The sequence below is a fragment of the Ascaphus truei genome, unplaced genomic scaffold, assembly GCF_040206685.1.
Source record: "Ascaphus truei isolate aAscTru1 unplaced genomic scaffold, aAscTru1.hap1 HAP1_SCAFFOLD_1506, whole genome shotgun sequence".
NCBI classification, from domain to species: domain Eukaryota; kingdom Metazoa; phylum Chordata; class Amphibia; order Anura; family Ascaphidae; genus Ascaphus; species Ascaphus truei.
In genome coordinates this window covers 25335-43748 of record NW_027454393.1, presented here as the reverse complement: position 1 = coordinate 43748, position 18414 = coordinate 25335, and the positions used below count along the sequence as shown (strand labels likewise).

Here is an 18414-nt window from a genome sequence, read left to right as displayed (position 1 = left end):
TTGGGGATTGAAAATTACACTAAAATGTATTTATAGAAAATACTAAATTATTGTGATCTACTTAGATTTTGCATAGGCTTTGATACGGTTCCACACAAGAGGTTACTGTACAAAATAAAGCAAATTGGACTCTAAAAATATTTGCACCTGGATTGAAAACTGGTTGAAGGATACACAACATAGAGTTGTCGTAAATGGAACTTTTTCAGGTTGGGCTAAAGTCGTGAGTGGAGTACCTCAGGGATCGGTACTGGGACCCCTGCTTTTTAACTTGTTTGTTAATGACCTTGAGGTTGGCATCGAGAGCAAAGTCGCAATCTTTGCTGATGATACTAAATTGTGTAAGGTAGTAGAATCAGAGCAGGATGTAATTTCTCTCCAGAAGGACTTGGGGAGACTGGAAACTTGGGCAGGTAAATGGTAGATGAGGTTTAATACAGATAAATGTAAGGTTATGCATTTGAGAAACAAGAATAAACAGGAGACTTGCAAATTAAATGGGGATAAATTGGGGGAATCCTTGATGGAGAAGGATTTAGGAGTGCTTGTACACAGCAATAGTGCCCAAAGTCATGCAGTAACTGCAAAGGCAAACAAGATCTTATCTTACAATAAATGGGCAATGGATGGAAGGGAAGTCCATGCTCAGTCACTCTCTCTGATAAGTGAATCATACAGATACAAGTACACACAGACCGATATGCCACATATCTGCAGGTCCTTACTCTGTCAGCTTCTCCTTGCTCTCTAGGCTCTCCCCTGGATTCTCCTCCTCGGGCATCACCGCTGCTTCCCCCTGCCCCACCTCATTCTGCCTTCTCCCTCCTTTCTCCTCTTCTTCTGCCTTCTGCACTCCATCGGAGTTGTCATGTCTCCATTTATGCTCCTCTTCTCGTTCAAGGGCTTCCTGTCTGCTCTTCTCAGACACCATCTCCTTGTACCTGGTAAGACGGATATTATATTAACATTACCATCCAACCACTATTATATTGGGCATTGAAAATTACACTAAAAAGTATTTATAGAAAATACAAAATTATTGTGATCTACTTAGATTTTGCATAGGCTTTGATACGGTTCCACACAAGAGGTTAATGTACAAAATAAAGCAAATTGAACTCTAAAAATATTTGCACCTGGATTGAAAACTGGTTGAAGGATACACAACATAGAGTTGTCGTAAATGGAACTTTTTCAGGTTGGGCTAAAGTCGTGAGTGGAGTACCTCAGGGATCGGTACTAGGACCCCTGCTTTTTAACTTGTTTGTTAATGACCTTGAGGTTGGCATCGAGAGCAAAGTCTTAATCTTTGCTTTTGATACTAAATTGTGTAAGGTAGTAGAATCAGAGCAGGATGTAATTTCTCTCCAGAAGGACTTGGGGAGACTGGAAACTTGGGCAGGTAAATGGCAGATGAGGTTTAATACAGATAAATGTAAGGTTATGCATTTGAGAAACAAGAATAAACAGGAGACTTGCAAATTAAATGGGGATAAATTGGGGGAATCCTTGATGGAGAAGGATTTAGGAGTGCTTGTACACAGCAATAGTGCCCAAAGTCATGCAGTAACTGCAAAGGCAAACAAGATCTTATCTTACAATAAATGGGCAATGGATGGAAGGGAAGTCCATGCTCAGTCACTCTCTCTGATAAGTGAATCATACAGATACAAGTACACACAGACCGATATGCCACATATCTGCAGGTCCTTACTCTGTCAGCTTCTCCTTGCTCTCTAGGCTCTCCCCTGGATTCTCCTTCTCGGGCATCACCTCCGCTTCCCCCTGCCCCACCTCGTTCTGCCTTCTCCCTCCTTTCTCCTCTTCTTCTGCCTTCTGCACTCCATCGGAGTTGTCATGTCTCCATTTATGCTCCTCTTCTCGTTCAAGGGCTTCCTGTCTGCTCTTCTCAGACACCATCTCCTTGTACCTGGTAAGACGGATATTATATTAACATTACCATCCAACCACTATTATATTTGGGATTGAAAATTACACTAAAAAGTATTTATAGAAAATACTAAATTATTGTGATCTACTTAGATTTTGCATAGGCTTTGATACGGTTCCACACAAGAGGTTAATGTACAAAATAAAGCAAATTGGACTCTAAAAATATTTGCACCTGGATTGAAAACTGGTTGAAGGATACACAACATAGAGTTGTCGTAAATGGAACTTTTTCAGGTTGGGCTAAAGTCGTGAGTGGAGTACCTCAGGGATCGGTACTAGGACCCCTGCTTTTTAACTTGTTTGTTAATGACCTTGAGGTTGGCATCGAGAGCAAAGTCTTAATCTTTGCTGATGATACTAAATTGTGTAAGGTAGTAGAATCAGAGCAGGATGTAATTTCTCTCCAGAAGGACTTGGGGAGACTGGAAACTTGGGCAGGTAAATGGCAGATGAGGTTTAATACAGATAAATGTAAGGTTATGCATTTGAGAAACAAGAATAAACAGGAGACTTGCAAATTAAATGGGGATAAATTGGGGGAATCCTTGATGGAGAAGGATTTAGGAGTGCTTGTACACAGCAATAGTGCCCAAAGTCATGCAGTAACTGCAAAGGCAAACAAGATCTTATCTTACAATAAATGGGCAATGGATGGAAGGGAAGTCCATGCTCAGTCACTCTCTCTGATAAGTGAATCATACAGATACAAGTACACACAGACCGATTTGCCACATATCTGCAGGTCCTTACTCTGTCAGCTTCTCCTTGCTCTCTAGGCTCTCCCCTGGATTCTCCTTCTCGGGCATCACCTCTGCTTCCCCCTGCCCCACCTCGTTCTGCCTTCTCCCTCCTTTCTCCTCTTCTTCTGCCTTCTGCACTCCATCGGAGTTGTCATGTCTCCATTTATGCTCCTCTTCTCGTTCAAGGGCTTCCTGTCTGCTCTTCTCAGACACCATCTCCTTGTACCTGGTAAGACGGATATTATATTAACATTACCATCCAACCACTATTATATTTGGGATTGAAAATTACACTAAAAAGTATTTATAGAAAATACTAAATTATTGTGATCTACTTAGATTTTGCATAGGCTTTGATACGGTTCCACACAAGAGGTTAATGTACAAAATAAAGCAAATTGGACTCTAAAAATATTGGCACCTGGATTGAAAACTGGTTGAAGGATACACAACATAGAGTTGTCGTAAATGGAACTTTTTCAGGTTGGGCTAAAGTCGTGAGTGGAGTACCTCAGGGATCGGTACTAGGACCCCTGCTTTTTAACTTGTTTGTTAATGACCTTGAGGTTGGCATCGAGAGCAAAGTCTCAATCTTTGCTGATGATACTGCACCGACACACTTTATTCGAGCAAATACCCGGTATGTACCTGGCAGATACCTGGAATGCGCCGCTCCTCACCTCTGACAAGCCCCGTTGCATTTGCCTTCCCAGCCTGGGTTCATGCCTGGCTGATGGGCGGCTGATCTGTTAAATGATAATGATTAGGATTTAATAGGCTGCAATGCTTCGCGTGTCTACCAGATGGCATAAATTCATGAATTGTAATGCAGTATATATATATGTACTGTGCAGTATTGCAGCAAACGGGAATAAAATGCTTCAATCCCTGCCGGAAAATAACTCAATGCACTCGGGCAGAAAACAGTCACAAACCTCAATACACCCGGGTATACCCGTATTCGTGGGACTAGCCGAGCTCGAATAAAGTGTGTCGCCAGTGTACTAAATTGTGTAAGGTAGTAGAATCAGAGCAGGATGTACTTTCTCTCCAGAAGGACTTGGGGAGACTGGAAACTTGGGCAGGTAAATGGCAGATGAGGTTTAATACAGATAAATGTAAGGTTATGCATTTGAGAAACAAGAATAAACAGGAGACTTGCAAATTAAATGGGGATAAATTGGGGGAATCCTTGATGGAGAAGGATTTAGGAGTGCTTGTACACAGCAATAGTGCCCAAAGTCATGCAGTAACTGCAAAGGCAAACAAGATCTTATCTTACAATAAATGGGCAATGGATGGAAGGGAAGTCCATGCTCAGTCACTCTCTCTGATAAGTGAATCATACAGATACAAGTACACACAGACCGATATGCCACATATCTGCAGGTCCTTACTCTGTCAGCTTCTCCTTGCTCTCTAGGCTCTCCCCTGGATTCTCCTTCGCGGGCATCACCTCTGCTTCCCCCTGCCCCACCTCGTTCTGCCTTCTCCCTCCTTTCTCCTCTTCTTCTGCTTTCTGCACTCCATCGGAGTTGTCATGTCTCCATTTATGCTCCTCTTCTCGTTCAAGGGCTTCCTGTCTGCTCTTCTCAGACACCATCTCCTTGTACCTGGTAAGACGGATATTATATTAACATTACCATCCAACCACTATTATATTGGGGATTGAAAATTACACTAAAAAGTATTTATAGAAAATACTAAATGATTGTGATCTACTTAGATTTTGCATAGGCTTTGATACGGTTCCACACAAGAGGTTAATGTACAAAATAAAGCAAATTGGACTCTAAAAATATTTGTACCTGGATTGAAAACTGGTTGAAGGATACACAACATAGAGTTGTCGTAAATGGAACTTTTTCAGGTTGGGCTAAAGTCGTGAGTGGAGTACCTCAGGGATCGGTACTAGGACCCCTGCTTTTTAACTTGTTTGTTAATGACCTTGAGGTTGGCATCGAGAGCAAAGTCTTAATCTTTGCTGATGATACTAAATTGTGTAAGGTAGTAGAATCAGAGCAGGATGTAATTTCTCTCCAGAAGGACTTGGGGAGACTGGAAACTTGGGCAGGTAAATGGCAGATGAGGTTTAATACAGATACATGTAAGGTTATGCATTTGAGAAACAAGAATAAACAGGAGACTTGCTAAATTAAATGGGGATAAATTGGGGGAATCCTTGATGGAGAAGGATTTAGGAGTGCTTGTACACAGCAATAGTGCCCAAAGTCATGCAGTAACTGCAAAGGCAAACAAGATCTTATCTTACAATAAATGGGCAATGGATGGAAGGGAAGTCCATGCTCAGTCACTCTCTCTGATAAGTGAATCATACAGATACAAGTACACACAGACCGATATGCCACATATCTGCAGGTCCTTACTCTGTCAGCTTCTCCTTGCTCTCTAGGCTCTCCCCTGGATTCTCCTTCTCGGGCATCACCTCCGCTTCCCCCTGCCCCACCTCGTTCTGCCTTCTCCCTCCTTTCTCCTCTTCTTCTGCCTTCTGCACTCCATCGGAGTTGTCATGTCTCCATTTATGCTCCTCTTCTCGTTCAAGGGCTTCCTGTCTGCTCTTCTCAGACACCATCTCCTTGTACCTGGTAAGACGGATATTATATTAACATTACCATCCAACCACTATTATATTTGGGATTGAAAATTACACTAAAAAGTATTTATAGAAAATACTAAATTATTGTGATCTACTTAGATTTTGCATAGGCTTTGATACGGTTCCACACAAGAGGTTAATGTACAAAATAAAGCAAATTGGACTCTAAAAATATTTGCACCTGGATTGAAAACTGGTTGAAGGATACACAACATAGAGTTGTCGTAAATGGAACTTTTTCAGGTTGGGCTAAAGTCGTGAGTGGAGTACCTCAGGGATCGGTACTAGGACCCCTGCTTTTTAACTTGTTTGTTAATGACCTTGAGGTTGGCATCGAGAGCAAAGTCTTAATCTTTGCTGATGATACTAAATTGTGTAAGGTAGTAGAATCAGAGCAGGATGTAATTTCTCTCCAGAAGGACTTGGGGAGACTGGAAACTTGGGCAGGTAAATGGCAGATGAGGTTTAATACAGATAAATGTAAGGTTATGCATTTGAGAAACAAGAATAAACAGGAGACTTGCAAATTAAATGGGGATAAATTGGGGGAATCCTTGATGGAGAAGGATTTAGGAGTGCTTGTACACAGCAATAGTGCCCAAAGTCATGCAGTAACTGCAAAGGCAAACAAGATCTTATCTTACAATAAATGGGCAATGGATGGAAGGGAAGTCCATGCTCAGTCACTCTCTCTGATAAGTGAATCATACAGATACAAGTACACACAGACCGATTTGCCACATATCTGCAGGTCCTTACTCTGTCAGCTTCTCCTTGCTCTCTAGGCTCTCCCCTGGATTCTCCTTCTCGGGCATCACCTCTGCTTCCCCCTGCCCCACCTCGTTCTGCCTTCTCCCTCCTTTCTCCTCTTCTTCTGCCTTCTGCACTCCATCGGAGTTGTCATGTCTCCATTTATGCTCCTCTTCTCGTTCAAGGGCTTCCTGTCTGCTCTTCTCAGACACCATCTCCTTGTACCTGGTAAGACGGATATTATATTAACATTACCATCCAACCACTATTATATTTGGGATTGAAAATTACACTAAAAAGTATTTATAGAAAATACTAAATTATTGTGATCTACTTAGATTTTGCATAGGCTTTGATACGGTTCCACACAAGAGGTTAATGTACAAAATAAAGCAAATTGGACTCTAAAAATATTGGCACCTGGATTGAAAACTGGTTGAAGGATACACAACATAGAGTTGTCGTAAATGGAACTTTTTCAGGTTGGGCTAAAGTCGTGAGTGGAGTACCTCAGGGATCGGTACTAGGACCCCTGCTTTTTAACTTGTTTGTTAATGACCTTGAGGTTGGCATCGAGAGCAAAGTCTCAATCTTTGCTGATGATACTAAATTGTGTAAGGTAGTAGAATCAGAGCAGGATGTACTTTCTCTCCAGAAGGACTTGGGGAGACTGGAAACTTGGGCAGGTAAATGGTAGATGAGGTTTAATACAGATAAATGTAAGGTTATGCATTTGAGAAACAAGAATAAACAGGAGACTTGCAAATTAAATGGGGATAAATTGGGGGAATCCTTGATGGAGAAGGATTTAGGAGTGCTTGTACACAGCAATAGTGCCCAAAGTCATGCAGTAACTGCAAAGGCAAACAAGATCTTATCTTACAATAAATGGGCAATGGATGGAAGGGAAGTCCATGCTCAGTCACTCTCTCTGATAAGTGAATCATACAGATACAAGTACACACAGACCGATATGCCACATATCTGCAGGTCCTTACTCTGTCAGCTTCTCCTTGCTCTCTAGGCTCTCCCCTGGATTCTCCTTCGCGGGCATCACCTCTGCTTCCCCCTGCCCCACCTCGTTCTGCCTTCTCCCTCCTTTCTCCTCTTCTTCTGCTTTCTGCACTCCATCGGAGTTGTCATGTCTCCATTTATGCTCCTCTTCTCGTTCAAGGGCTTCCTGTCTGCTCTCCTCAGACACCATCTCCTTGTACCTGGTAAGACGGATATTATATTAACATTACCATCCAACCACTATTATATTGGGGATTGAAAATTACACTAAAAAGTATTTATAGAAAATACTAAATGATTGTGATCTACTTAGATTTTGCATAGGCTTTGATACGGTTCCACACAAGAGGTTAATGTACAAAATAAAGCAAATTGGACTCTAAAAATATTTGTACCTGGATTGAAAACTGGTTGAAGGATACACAACATAGAGTTGTCGTAAATGGAACTTTTTCAGGTTGGGCTAAAGTCGTGAGTGGAGTACCTCAGGGATCGGTACTAGGACCCCTGCTTTTTAACTTGTTTGTTAATGACCTTGAGGTTGGCATCGAGAGCAAAGTCTTAATCTTTGCTGATGATACTAAATTGTGTAAGGTAGTAGAATCAGAGCAGGATGTACTTTCTCTCCAGAAGGACTTGGGGAGACTGGAAACTTGGGCAGGTAAATGGCAGATGAGGTTTAATACAGATACATGTAAGGTTATGCATTTGAGAAACAAGAATAAACAGGAGACTTGCTAAATTAAATGGGGATAAATTGGGGGAATCCTTGATGGAGAAGGATTTAGGAGTGCTTGTACACAGCAATAGTGCCCAAAGTCATGCAGTAACTGCAAAGGCAAACAAGATCTTATCTTACAATAAATGGGCAATGGATGGAAGGGAAGTCCATGCTCAGTCACTCTCTCTGATAAGTGAATCATACAGATACAAGTACACACAGACCGATATGCCACATATCTGCAGGTCCTTACTCTGTCAGCTTCTCCTTGCTCTCTAGGCTCTCCCCTGGATTCTCCTCCTCGGGCATCACCGCTGCTTCCCCCTGCCCCACCTCATTCTGCCTTCTCCCTCCTTTCTCCTCTTCTTCTGCCTTCTGCACTCCATCGGAGTTGTCATGTCTCCATTTATGCTCCTCTTCTCGTTCAAGGGCTTCCTGTCTGCTCTTCTCAGACACCATCTCCTTGTACCTGGTAAGACGGTTATTATATTAACATTACCATCCAACCACTATTATATTGGGGATTGAAAATTACACTAAAAAGTATTTATAGAAAATACTAAATTATTGTGATCTACTTAGATTTTGCATAGGCTTTGATACGGTTCCACACAAGAGGTTAATGTACAAAATAAAGCAAATTGGACTCTAAAAATATTTGCACCTGGATTGAAAACTGGTTGAAGGATACACAACATAGAGTTGTCGTAAATGGAACTTTTTCAGGTTGGGCTAAAGTCGTGAGTGGAGTACCTCAGGGATCGGTACTAGGACCCCTGCTTTTTAACTTGTTTGTTAATGACCTTGAGGTTGGCATCGAGAGCAAAGTCTTAATCTTTGCTGATGATACTAAATTGTGTAAGGTAGTAGAATCAGAGCAGGATGTACTTTCTCTCCAGAAGGACTTGGGGAGACTGGAAACTTGGGCAGGTAAATGGCAGATGAGGTTTAATACAGATACATGTAAGGTTATGCATTTGAGAAACAAGAATAAACAGGAGACTTGCTAAATTAAATGGGGATAAATTGGGGGAATCCTTGATGGAGAAGGATTTAGGAGTGCTTGTACACAGCAATAGTGCCCAAAGTCATGCAGTAACTGCAAAGGCAAACAAGATCTTATCTTACAATAAATGGGCAATGGATGGAAGGGAAGTCCATGCTCAGTCACTCTCTCTGATAAGTGAATCATACAGATACAAGTACACACAGACCGATATGCCACATATCTGCAGGTCCTTACTCTGTCAGCTTCTCCTTGCTCTCTAGGCTCTCCCCTGGATTCTCCTCCTCGGGCATCACCGCTGCTTCCCCCTGCCCCACCTCATTCTGCCTTCTCCCTCCTTTCTCCTCTTCTTCTGCCTTCTGCACTCCATCGGAGTTGTCATGTCTCCATTTATGCTCCTCTTCTCGTTCAAGGGCTTCCTGTCTGCTATTCTCAGACACCATCTCCTTGTACCTGGTAAGACGGATATTATATTAACATTACCATCCAACCACTATTATATTGGGGATTGAAAATTACACTAAAAAGTATTTATAGAAAATACTAAATGATTGTGATCTACTTCGATTTTGCATAGGTTTTGATACGGTTCCACACAAGAGGTTAATGTACAAAATAAAGCAAATTGGACTCTAAAAATATTTGTACCTGGATTGAAAACTGGTTGAAGGATACACAACATAGAGTTGTCGTAAATGGAACTTTTTCAGGTTGGGCTAAAGTCGTGAGTGGAGTACCTCAGGGATCGGTACTAGGACCCCTGCTTTTTAACTTGTTTGTTAATGACCTTGAGGTTGGCATCGAGAGCAAAGTCTTAATCTTTGCTGATGATACTAAATTGTGTAAGGTAGTAGAATCAGAGCAGGATGTACTTTCTCTCCAGAAGGACTTGGGGAGACTGGAAACTTGGGCAGGTAAATGGCAGATGAGGTTTAATACAGATACATGTAAGGTTATGCATTTGAGAAACAAGAATAAACAGGAGACTTGCTAAATTAAATGGGGATAAATTGGGGGAATCCTTGATGGAGAAGGATTTAGGAGTGCTTGTACACAGCAATAGTGCCCAAAGTCATGCAGTAACTGCAAAGGCAAACAAGATCTTATCTTACAATAAATGGGCAATGGATGGAAGGGAAGTCCATGCTCAGTCACTCTCTCTGATAAGTGAATCATACAGATACAAGTACACACAGACCGATATGCCACATATCTGCAGGTCCTTACTCTGTCAGCTTCTCCTTGCTCTCTAGGCTCTCCCCTGGATTCTCCTCCTCGGGCATCACCGCTGCTTCCCCCTGCCCCACCTCATTCTGCCTTCTCCCTCCTTTCTCCTCTTCTTCTGCCTTCTGCACTCCATCGGAGTTGTCATGTCTCCATTTATGCTCCTCTTCTCGTTCAAGGGCTTCCTGTCTGCTATTCTCAGACACCATCTCCTTGTACCTGGTAAGACGGATATTATATTAACATTCTATTACTATTATACCACCAACCACTATTATATTGGGGATTGAAAATTACACTAAAATGTATTTATAGAAAATACTAAATTATTGTGATCTACTTAGATTTTGCATAGGCTTTGATACGGTTCCACACAAGAGGTTACTGTACAAAATAAAGCAAATTGGACTCTAAAAATATTTGTACCTGGATTGAAAACTGGTTGAAGGATACACAACATAGAGTTGTCGTAAATGGAACTTTTTCAGGTTGGGCTAAAGTCGTGAGTGGAGTACCTCAGGGATCGGTACTAGGACCCCTGCTTTTTAACTTGTTTGTTAATGACCTTGAGGTTGGCATCGAGAGCAAAGTCTTAATCTTTGCTGATGATACTAAATTGTGTAAGGTAGTAGAATCAGAGCAGGATGTACTTTCTCTCCAGAAGGACTTGGGGAGACTGGAAACTTGGGCAGGTAAATGGCAGATGAGGTTTAATACAGATACATGTAAGGTTATGCATTTGAGAAACAAGAATAAACAGGAGACTTGCTAAATTAAATGGGGATAAATTGGGGGAATCCTTGATGGAGAAGGATTTAGGAGTGCTTGTACACAGCAATAGTGCCCAAAGTCATGCAGTAACTGCAAAGGCAAACAAGATCTTATCTTACAATAAATGGGCAATGGATGGAAGGGAAGTCCATGCTCAGTCACTCTCTCTGATAAGTGAATCATACAGATACAAGTACACACAGACCGATATGCCACATATCTGCAGGTCCTTACTCTGTCAGCTTCTCCTTGCTCTCTAGGCTCTCCCCTGGATTCTCCTCGGGCATCACCTCTGCTACCCCCTGCCCCACCTCGTTCTGCCTTCTCCCTCCTTTCTCCTCTTCTTCTGCCTTCTGCACTCCATCGGAGTTGTCATGTCTCCATTTATGCTCCTCTTCTCGTTCAAGGGCTTCCTGTCTGCTATTCTCAGACACCATCTCCTTGTACCTGGTAAGACGGATATTATATTAACATTCTATTACTATTATACCACCAACCACTATTATATTGGGGATTGAAAATTACACTAAAATGTATTTATAGAAAATACTAAATTATTGTGATCTACTTAGATTTTGCATAGGCTTTGATACGGTTCCACACAAGAGGTTACTGTACAAAATAAAGCAAATTGGACTCTAAAAATATTTGCACCTGGATTGAAAACTGGTTGAAGGATACACAACATAGAGTTGTCGTAAATGGAACTTTTTCAGGTTGGGCTAAAGTCGTGAGTGGAGTACCTCAGGGATCGGTACTGGGACCCCTGCTTTTTAACTTGTTTGTTAATGACCTTGAGGTTGGCATCGAGAGCAAAGTCGCAATCTTTGCTGATGATACTAAATTGTGTAAGGTAGTAGAATCAGAGCAGGATGTAATTTCTCTCCAGAAGGACTTGGGGAGACTGGAAACTTGGGCAGGTAAATGGTAGATGAGGTTTAATACAGATAAATGTAAGGTTATGCATTTGAGAAACAAGAATAAACAGGAGACTTGCAAATTAAATGGGGATAAATTGGGGGAATCCTTGATGGAGAAGGATTTAGGAGTGCTTGTACACAGCAATAGTGCCCAAAGTCATGCAGTAACTGCAAAGGCAAACAAGATCTTATCTTACAATAAATGGGCAATGGATGGAAGGGAAGTCCATGCTCAGTCACTCTCTCTGATAAGTGAATCATACAGATACAAGTACACACAGACCGATATGCCACATATCTGCAGGTCCTTACTCTGTCAGCTTCTCCTTGCTCTCTAGGCTCTCCCCTGGATTCTCCTCCTCGGGCATCACCGCTGCTTCCCCCTGCCCCACCTCATTCTGCCTTCTCCCTCCTTTCTCCTCTTCTTCTGCCTTCTGCACTCCATCGGAGTTGTCATGTCTCCATTTATGCTCCTCTTCTCGTTCAAGGGCTTCCTGTCTGCTATTCTCAGACACCATCTCCTTGTACCTGGTAAGACGGATATTATATTAACATTCTATTACTATTATACCACCAACCACTATTATATTGGGGATTGAAAATTACACTAAAATGTATTTATAGAAAATACTAAATTATTGTGATCTACTTAGATTTTGCATAGGCTTTGATACGGTTCCACACAAGAGGTTACTGTACAAAATAAAGCAAATTGGACTCTAAAAATATTTGCACCTGGATTGAAAACTGGTTGAAGGATACACAACATAGAGTTGTCGTAAATGGAACTTTTTCAGGTTGGGCTAAAGTCGTGAGTGGAGTACCTCAGGGATCGGTACTGGGACCCCTGCTTTTTAACTTGTTTGTTAATGACCTTGAGGTTGGCATCGAGAGCAAAGTCGCAATCTTTGCTGATGATACTAAATTGTGTAAGGTAGTAGAATCAGAGCAGGATGTAATTTCTCTCCAGAAGGACTTGGGGAGACTGGAAACTTGGGCAGGTAAATGGTAGATGAGGTTTAATACAGATAAATGTAAGGTTATGCATTTGAGAAACAAGAATAAACAGGAGACTTGCAAATTAAATGGGGATAAATTGGGGGAATCCTTGATGGAGAAGGATTTAGGAGTGCTTGTACACAGCAATAGTGCCCAAAGTCATGCAGTAACTGCAAAGGCAAACAAGATCTTATCTTACAATAAATGGGCAATGGATGGAAGGGAAGTCCATGCTCAGTCACTCTCTCTGATAAGTGAATCATACAGATACAAGTACACACAGACCGATATGCCACATATCTGCAGGTCCTTACTCTGTCAGCTTCTCCTTGCTCTCTAGGCTCTCCCCTGGATTCTCCTCCTCGGGCATCACCGCTGCTTCCCCCTGCCCCACCTCATTCTGCCTTCTCCCTCCTTTCTCCTCTTCTTCTGCCTTCTGCACTCCATCGGAGTTGTCATGTCTCCATTTATGCTCCTCTTCTCGTTCAAGGGCTTCCTGTCTGCTCTTCTCAGACACCATCTCCTTGTACCTGGTAAGACGGATATTATATTAACATTACCATCCAACCACTATTATATTGGGCATTGAAAATTACACTAAAAAGTATTTATAGAAAATACTAAATTATTGTGATCTACTTAGATTTTGCATAGGCTTTGATACGGTTCCACACAAGAGGTTAATGTACAAAATAAAGCAAATTGAACTCTAAAAATATTTGCACCTGGATTGAAAACTGGTTGAAGGATACACAACATAGAGTTGTCGTAAATGGAACTTTTTCAGGTTGGGCTAAAGTCGTGAGTGGAGTACCTCAGGGATCGGTACTAGGACCCCTGCTTTTTAACTTGTTTGTTAATGACCTTGAGGTTGGCATCGAGAGCAAAGTCTTAATCTTTGCTTTTGATACTAAATTGTGTAAGGTAGTAGAATCAGAGCAGGATGTAATTTCTCTCCAGAAGGACTTGGGGAGACTGGAAACTTGGGCAGGTAAATGGCAGATGAGGTTTAATACAGATAAATGTAAGGTTATGCATTTGAGAAACAAGAATAAACAGGAGACTTGCAAATTAAATGGGGATAAATTGGGGGAATCCTTGATGGAGAAGGATTTAGGAGTGCTTGTACACAGCAATAGTGCCCAAAGTCATGCAGTAACTGCAAAGGCAAACAAGATCTTATCTTACAATAAATGGGCAATGGATGGAAGGGAAGTCCATGCTCAGTCACTCTCTCTGATAAGTGAATCATACAGATACAAGTACACACAGACCGATATGCCACATATCTGCAGGTCCTTACTCTGTCAGCTTCTCCTTGCTCTCTAGGCTCTCCCCTGGATTCTCCTTCTCGGGCATCACCTCCGCTTCCCCCTGCCCCACCTCGTTCTGCCTTCTCCCTCCTTTCTCCTCTTCTTCTGCCTTCTGCACTCCATCGGAGTTGTCATGTCTCCATTTATGCTCCTCTTCTCGTTCAAGGGCTTCCTGTCTGCTCTTCTCAGACACCATCTCCTTGTACCTGGTAAGACGGATATTATATTAACATTACCATCCAACCACTATTATATTTGGGATTGAAAATTACACTAAAAAGTATTTATAGAAAATACTAAATTATTGTGATCTACTTAGATTTTGCATAGGCTTTGATACGGTTCCACACAAGAGGTTAATGTACAAAATAAAGCAAATTGGACTCTAAAAATATTTGCACCTGGATTGAAAACTGGTTGAAGGATACACAACATAGAGTTGTCGTAAATGGAACTTTTTCAGGTTGGGCTAAAGTCGTGAGTGGAGTACCTCAGGGATCGGTACTAGGACCCCTGCTTTTTAACTTGTTTGTTAATGACCTTGAGGTTGGCATCGAGAGCAAAGTCTTAATCTTTGCTGATGATACTAAATTGTGTAAGGTAGTAGAATCAGAGCAGGATGTAATTTCTCTCCAGAAGGACTTGGGGAGACTGGAAACTTGGGCAGGTAAATGGCAGATGAGGTTTAATACAGATAAATGTAAGGTTATGCATTTGAGAAACAAGAATAAACAGGAGACTTGCAAATTAAATGGGGATAAATTGGGGGAATCCTTGATGGAGAAGGATTTAGGAGTGCTTGTACACAGCAATAGTGCCCAAAGTCATGCAGTAACTGCAAAGGCAAACAAGATCTTATCTTACAATAAATGGGCAATGGATGGAAGGGAAGTCCATGCTCAGTCACTCTCTCTGATAAGTGAATCATACAGATACAAGTACACACAGACCGATTTGCCACATATCTGCAGGTCCTTACTCTGTCAGCTTCTCCTTGCTCTCTAGGCTCTCCCCTGGATTCTCCTTCGCGGGCATCACCTCTGCTTCCCCCTGCCCCACCTCGTTCTGCCTTCTCCCTCCTTTCTCCTCTTCTTCTGCTTTCTGCACTCCATCGGAGTTGTCATGTCTCCATTTATGCTCCTCTTCTCGTTCAAGGGCTTCCTGTCTGCTCTTCTCAGACACCATCTCCTTGTACCTGGTAAGACGGATATTATATTAACATTACCATCCAACCACTATTATATTGGGGATTGAAAATTACACTAAAAAGTATTTATAGAAAATACTAAATGATTGTGATCTACTTCGATTTTGCATAGGTTTTGATACGGTTCCACACAAGAGGTTAATGTACAAAATAAAGCAAATTGGACTCTAAAAATATTTGTACCTGGATTGAAAACTGGTTGAAGGATACACAACATAGAGTTGTCGTAAATGGAACTTTTTCAGGTTGGGCTAAAGTCGTGAGTGGAGTACCTCAGGGATCGGTACTAGGACCCCTGCTTTTTAACTTGTTTGTTAATGACCTTGAGGTTGGCATCGAGAGCAAAGTCTTAATCTTTGCTGATGATACTAAATTGTGTAAGGTAGTAGAATCAGAGCAGGATGTACTTTCTCTCCAGAAGGACTTGGGGAGACTGGAAACTTGGGCAGGTAAATGGCAGATGAGGTTTAATACAGATACATGTAAGGTTATGCATTTGAGAAACAAGAATAAACAGGAGACTTGCTAAATTAAATGGGGATAAATTGGGGGAATCCTTGATGGAGAAGGATTTAGGAGTGCTTGTACACAGCAATAGTGCCCAAAGTCATGCAGTAACTGCAAAGGCAAACAAGATCTTATCTTACAATAAATGGGCAATGGATGGAAGGGAAGTCCATGCTCAGTCACTCTCTCTGATAAGTGAATCATACAGATACAAGTACACACAGACCGATATGCCACATATCTGCAGGTCCTTACTCTGTCAGCTTCTCCTTGCTCTCTAGGCTCTCCCCTGGATTCTCCTCCTCGGGCATCACCGCTGCTTCCCCCTGCCCCACCTCATTCTGCCTTCTCCCTCCTTTCTCCTCTTCTTCTGCCTTCTGCACTCCATCGGAGTTGTCATGTCTCCATTTATGCTCCTCTTCTCGTTCAAGGGCTTCCTGTCTGCTATTCTCAGACACCATCTCCTTGTACCTGGTAAGACGGATATTATATTAACATTCTATTACTATTATACCACCAACCACTATTATATTGGGGATTGAAAATTACACTAAAATGTATTTATAGAAAATACTAAATTATTGTGATCTACTTAGATTTTGCATAGGCTTTGATACGGTTCCACACAAGAGGTTACTGTACAAAATAAAGCAAATTGGACTCTAAAAATATTTGTACCTGGATTGAAAACTGGTTGAAGGATACACAACATAGAGTTGTCGTAAATGGAACTTTTTCAGGTTGGGCTAAAGTCGTGAGTGGAGTACCTCAGGGATCGGTACTAGGACCCCTGCTTTTTAACTTGTTTGTTAATGACCTTGAGGTTGGCATCGAGAGCAAAGTCTTAATCTTTGCTGATGATACTAAATTGTGTAAGGTAGTAGAATCAGAGCAGGATGTACTTTCTCTCCAGAAGGACTTGGGGAGACTGGAAACTTGGGCAGGTAAATGGCAGATGAGGTTTAATACAGATACATGTAAGGTTATGCATTTGAGAAACAAGAATAAACAGGAGACTTGCTAAATTAAATGGGGATAAATTGGGGGAATCCTTGATGGAGAAGGATTTAGGAGTGCTTGTACACAGCAATAGTGCCCAAAGTCATGCAGTAACTGCAAAGGCAAACAAGATCTTATCTTACAATAAATGGGCAATGGATGGAAGGGAAGTCCATGCTCAGTCACTCTCTCTGATAAGTGAATCATACAGATACAAGTACACACAGACCGATATGCCACATATCTGCAGGTCCTTACTCTGTCAGCTTCTCCTTGCTCTCTAGGCTCTCCCCTGGATTCTCCTCCTCGGGCATCACCGCTGCTTCCCCCTGCCCCACCTCATTCTGCCTTCTCCCTCCTTTCTCCTCTTCTTCTGCCTTCTGCACTCCATCGGAGTTGTCATGTCTCCATTTATGCTCCTCTTCTCGTTCAAGGGCTTCCTGTCTGCTCTTCTCAGACACCATCTCCTTGTACCTGGTAAGACGGTTATTATATTAACATTACCATCCAACCACTATTATATTGGGGATTGAAAATTACACTAAAAAGTATTTATAGAAAATACTAAATTATTGTGATCTACTTAGATTTTGCATAGGCTTTGATACGGTTCCACACAAGAGGTTAATGTACAAAATAAAGCAAATTGGACTCTAAAAATATTTGCACCTGGATTGAAAACTGGTTGAAGGATACACAACATAGAGTTGTCGTAAATGGAACTTTTTCAGGTTGGGCTAAAGTCGTGAGTGGAGTACCTCAGGGATCGGTACTAGGACCCCTGCTTTTTAACTTGTTTGTTAATGACCTTGAGGTTGGCATCGAGAGCAAAGTCTTAATCTTTGCTGATGATACTAAATTGTGTAAGGTAGTAGAATCAGAGCAGGATGTACTTTCTCTCCAGAAGGACTTGGGGAGACTGGAAACTTGGGCAGGTAAATGGCAGATGAGGTTTAATACAGATACATGTAAGGTTATGCATTTGAGAAACAAGAATAAACAGGAGACTTGCTAAATTAAATGGGGATAAATTGGGGGAATCCTTGATGGAGAAGGATTTAGGAGTGCTTGTACACAGCAATAGTGCCCAAAGTCATGCAGTAACTGCAAAGGCAAACAAGATCTTATCTTACAATAAATGGGCAATGGATGGAAGGGAAGTCCATGCTCAGTCACTCTCTCTGATAAGTGAATCATACAGATACAAGTACACACAGACCGATATGCCACATATCTGCAGGTCCTTACTCTGTCAGCTTCTCCTTGCTCTCTAGGCTCTCCCCTGGATTCTCCTCCTCGGGCATCACCGCTGCTTCCCCCTGCCCCACCTCATTCTGCCTTCTCCCTCCTTTCTCCTCTTCTTCTGCCTTCTGCACTCCATCGGAGTTGTCATGTCTCCATTTATGCTCCTCTTCTCGTTCAAGGGCTTCCTGTCTGCTATTCTCAGACACCATCTCCTTGTACCTGGTAAGACGGATATTATATTAACATTCTATTACTATTATACCACCAACCACTATTATATTGGGGATTGAAAATTACACTAAAATGTATTTATAGAAAATACTAAATTATTGTGATCTACTTAGATTTTGCATAGGCTTTGATACGGTTCCACACAAGAGGTTACTGTACAAAATAAAGCAAATTGGACTCTAAAAATATTTGTACCT

At 41.7% G+C, this 18414-nt stretch overlaps 1 protein-coding gene across 1 annotated transcript in view; it reads right to left on the bottom strand.

Annotated features, from left to right (window-relative positions):
• LOC142476218 (uncharacterized) overlaps nt 1-18414 on the bottom strand; it is a 56312-nt gene that overhangs the window by 21547 nt on the left and 16351 nt on the right. Inside the window, exons 5-7 of the mRNA XM_075581708.1 lie at nt 14019-14234; nt 12119-12244; nt 1715-1930 (exon numbers count right to left, since the gene is read on the bottom strand). Of these exons, the coding sequence (XP_075437823.1) occupies nt 1715-1930; nt 12119-12244; nt 14019-14234 (558 nt within the window). The remainder of the gene's footprint in view (nt 1-1714; nt 1931-12118; nt 12245-14018; nt 14235-18414) is intronic.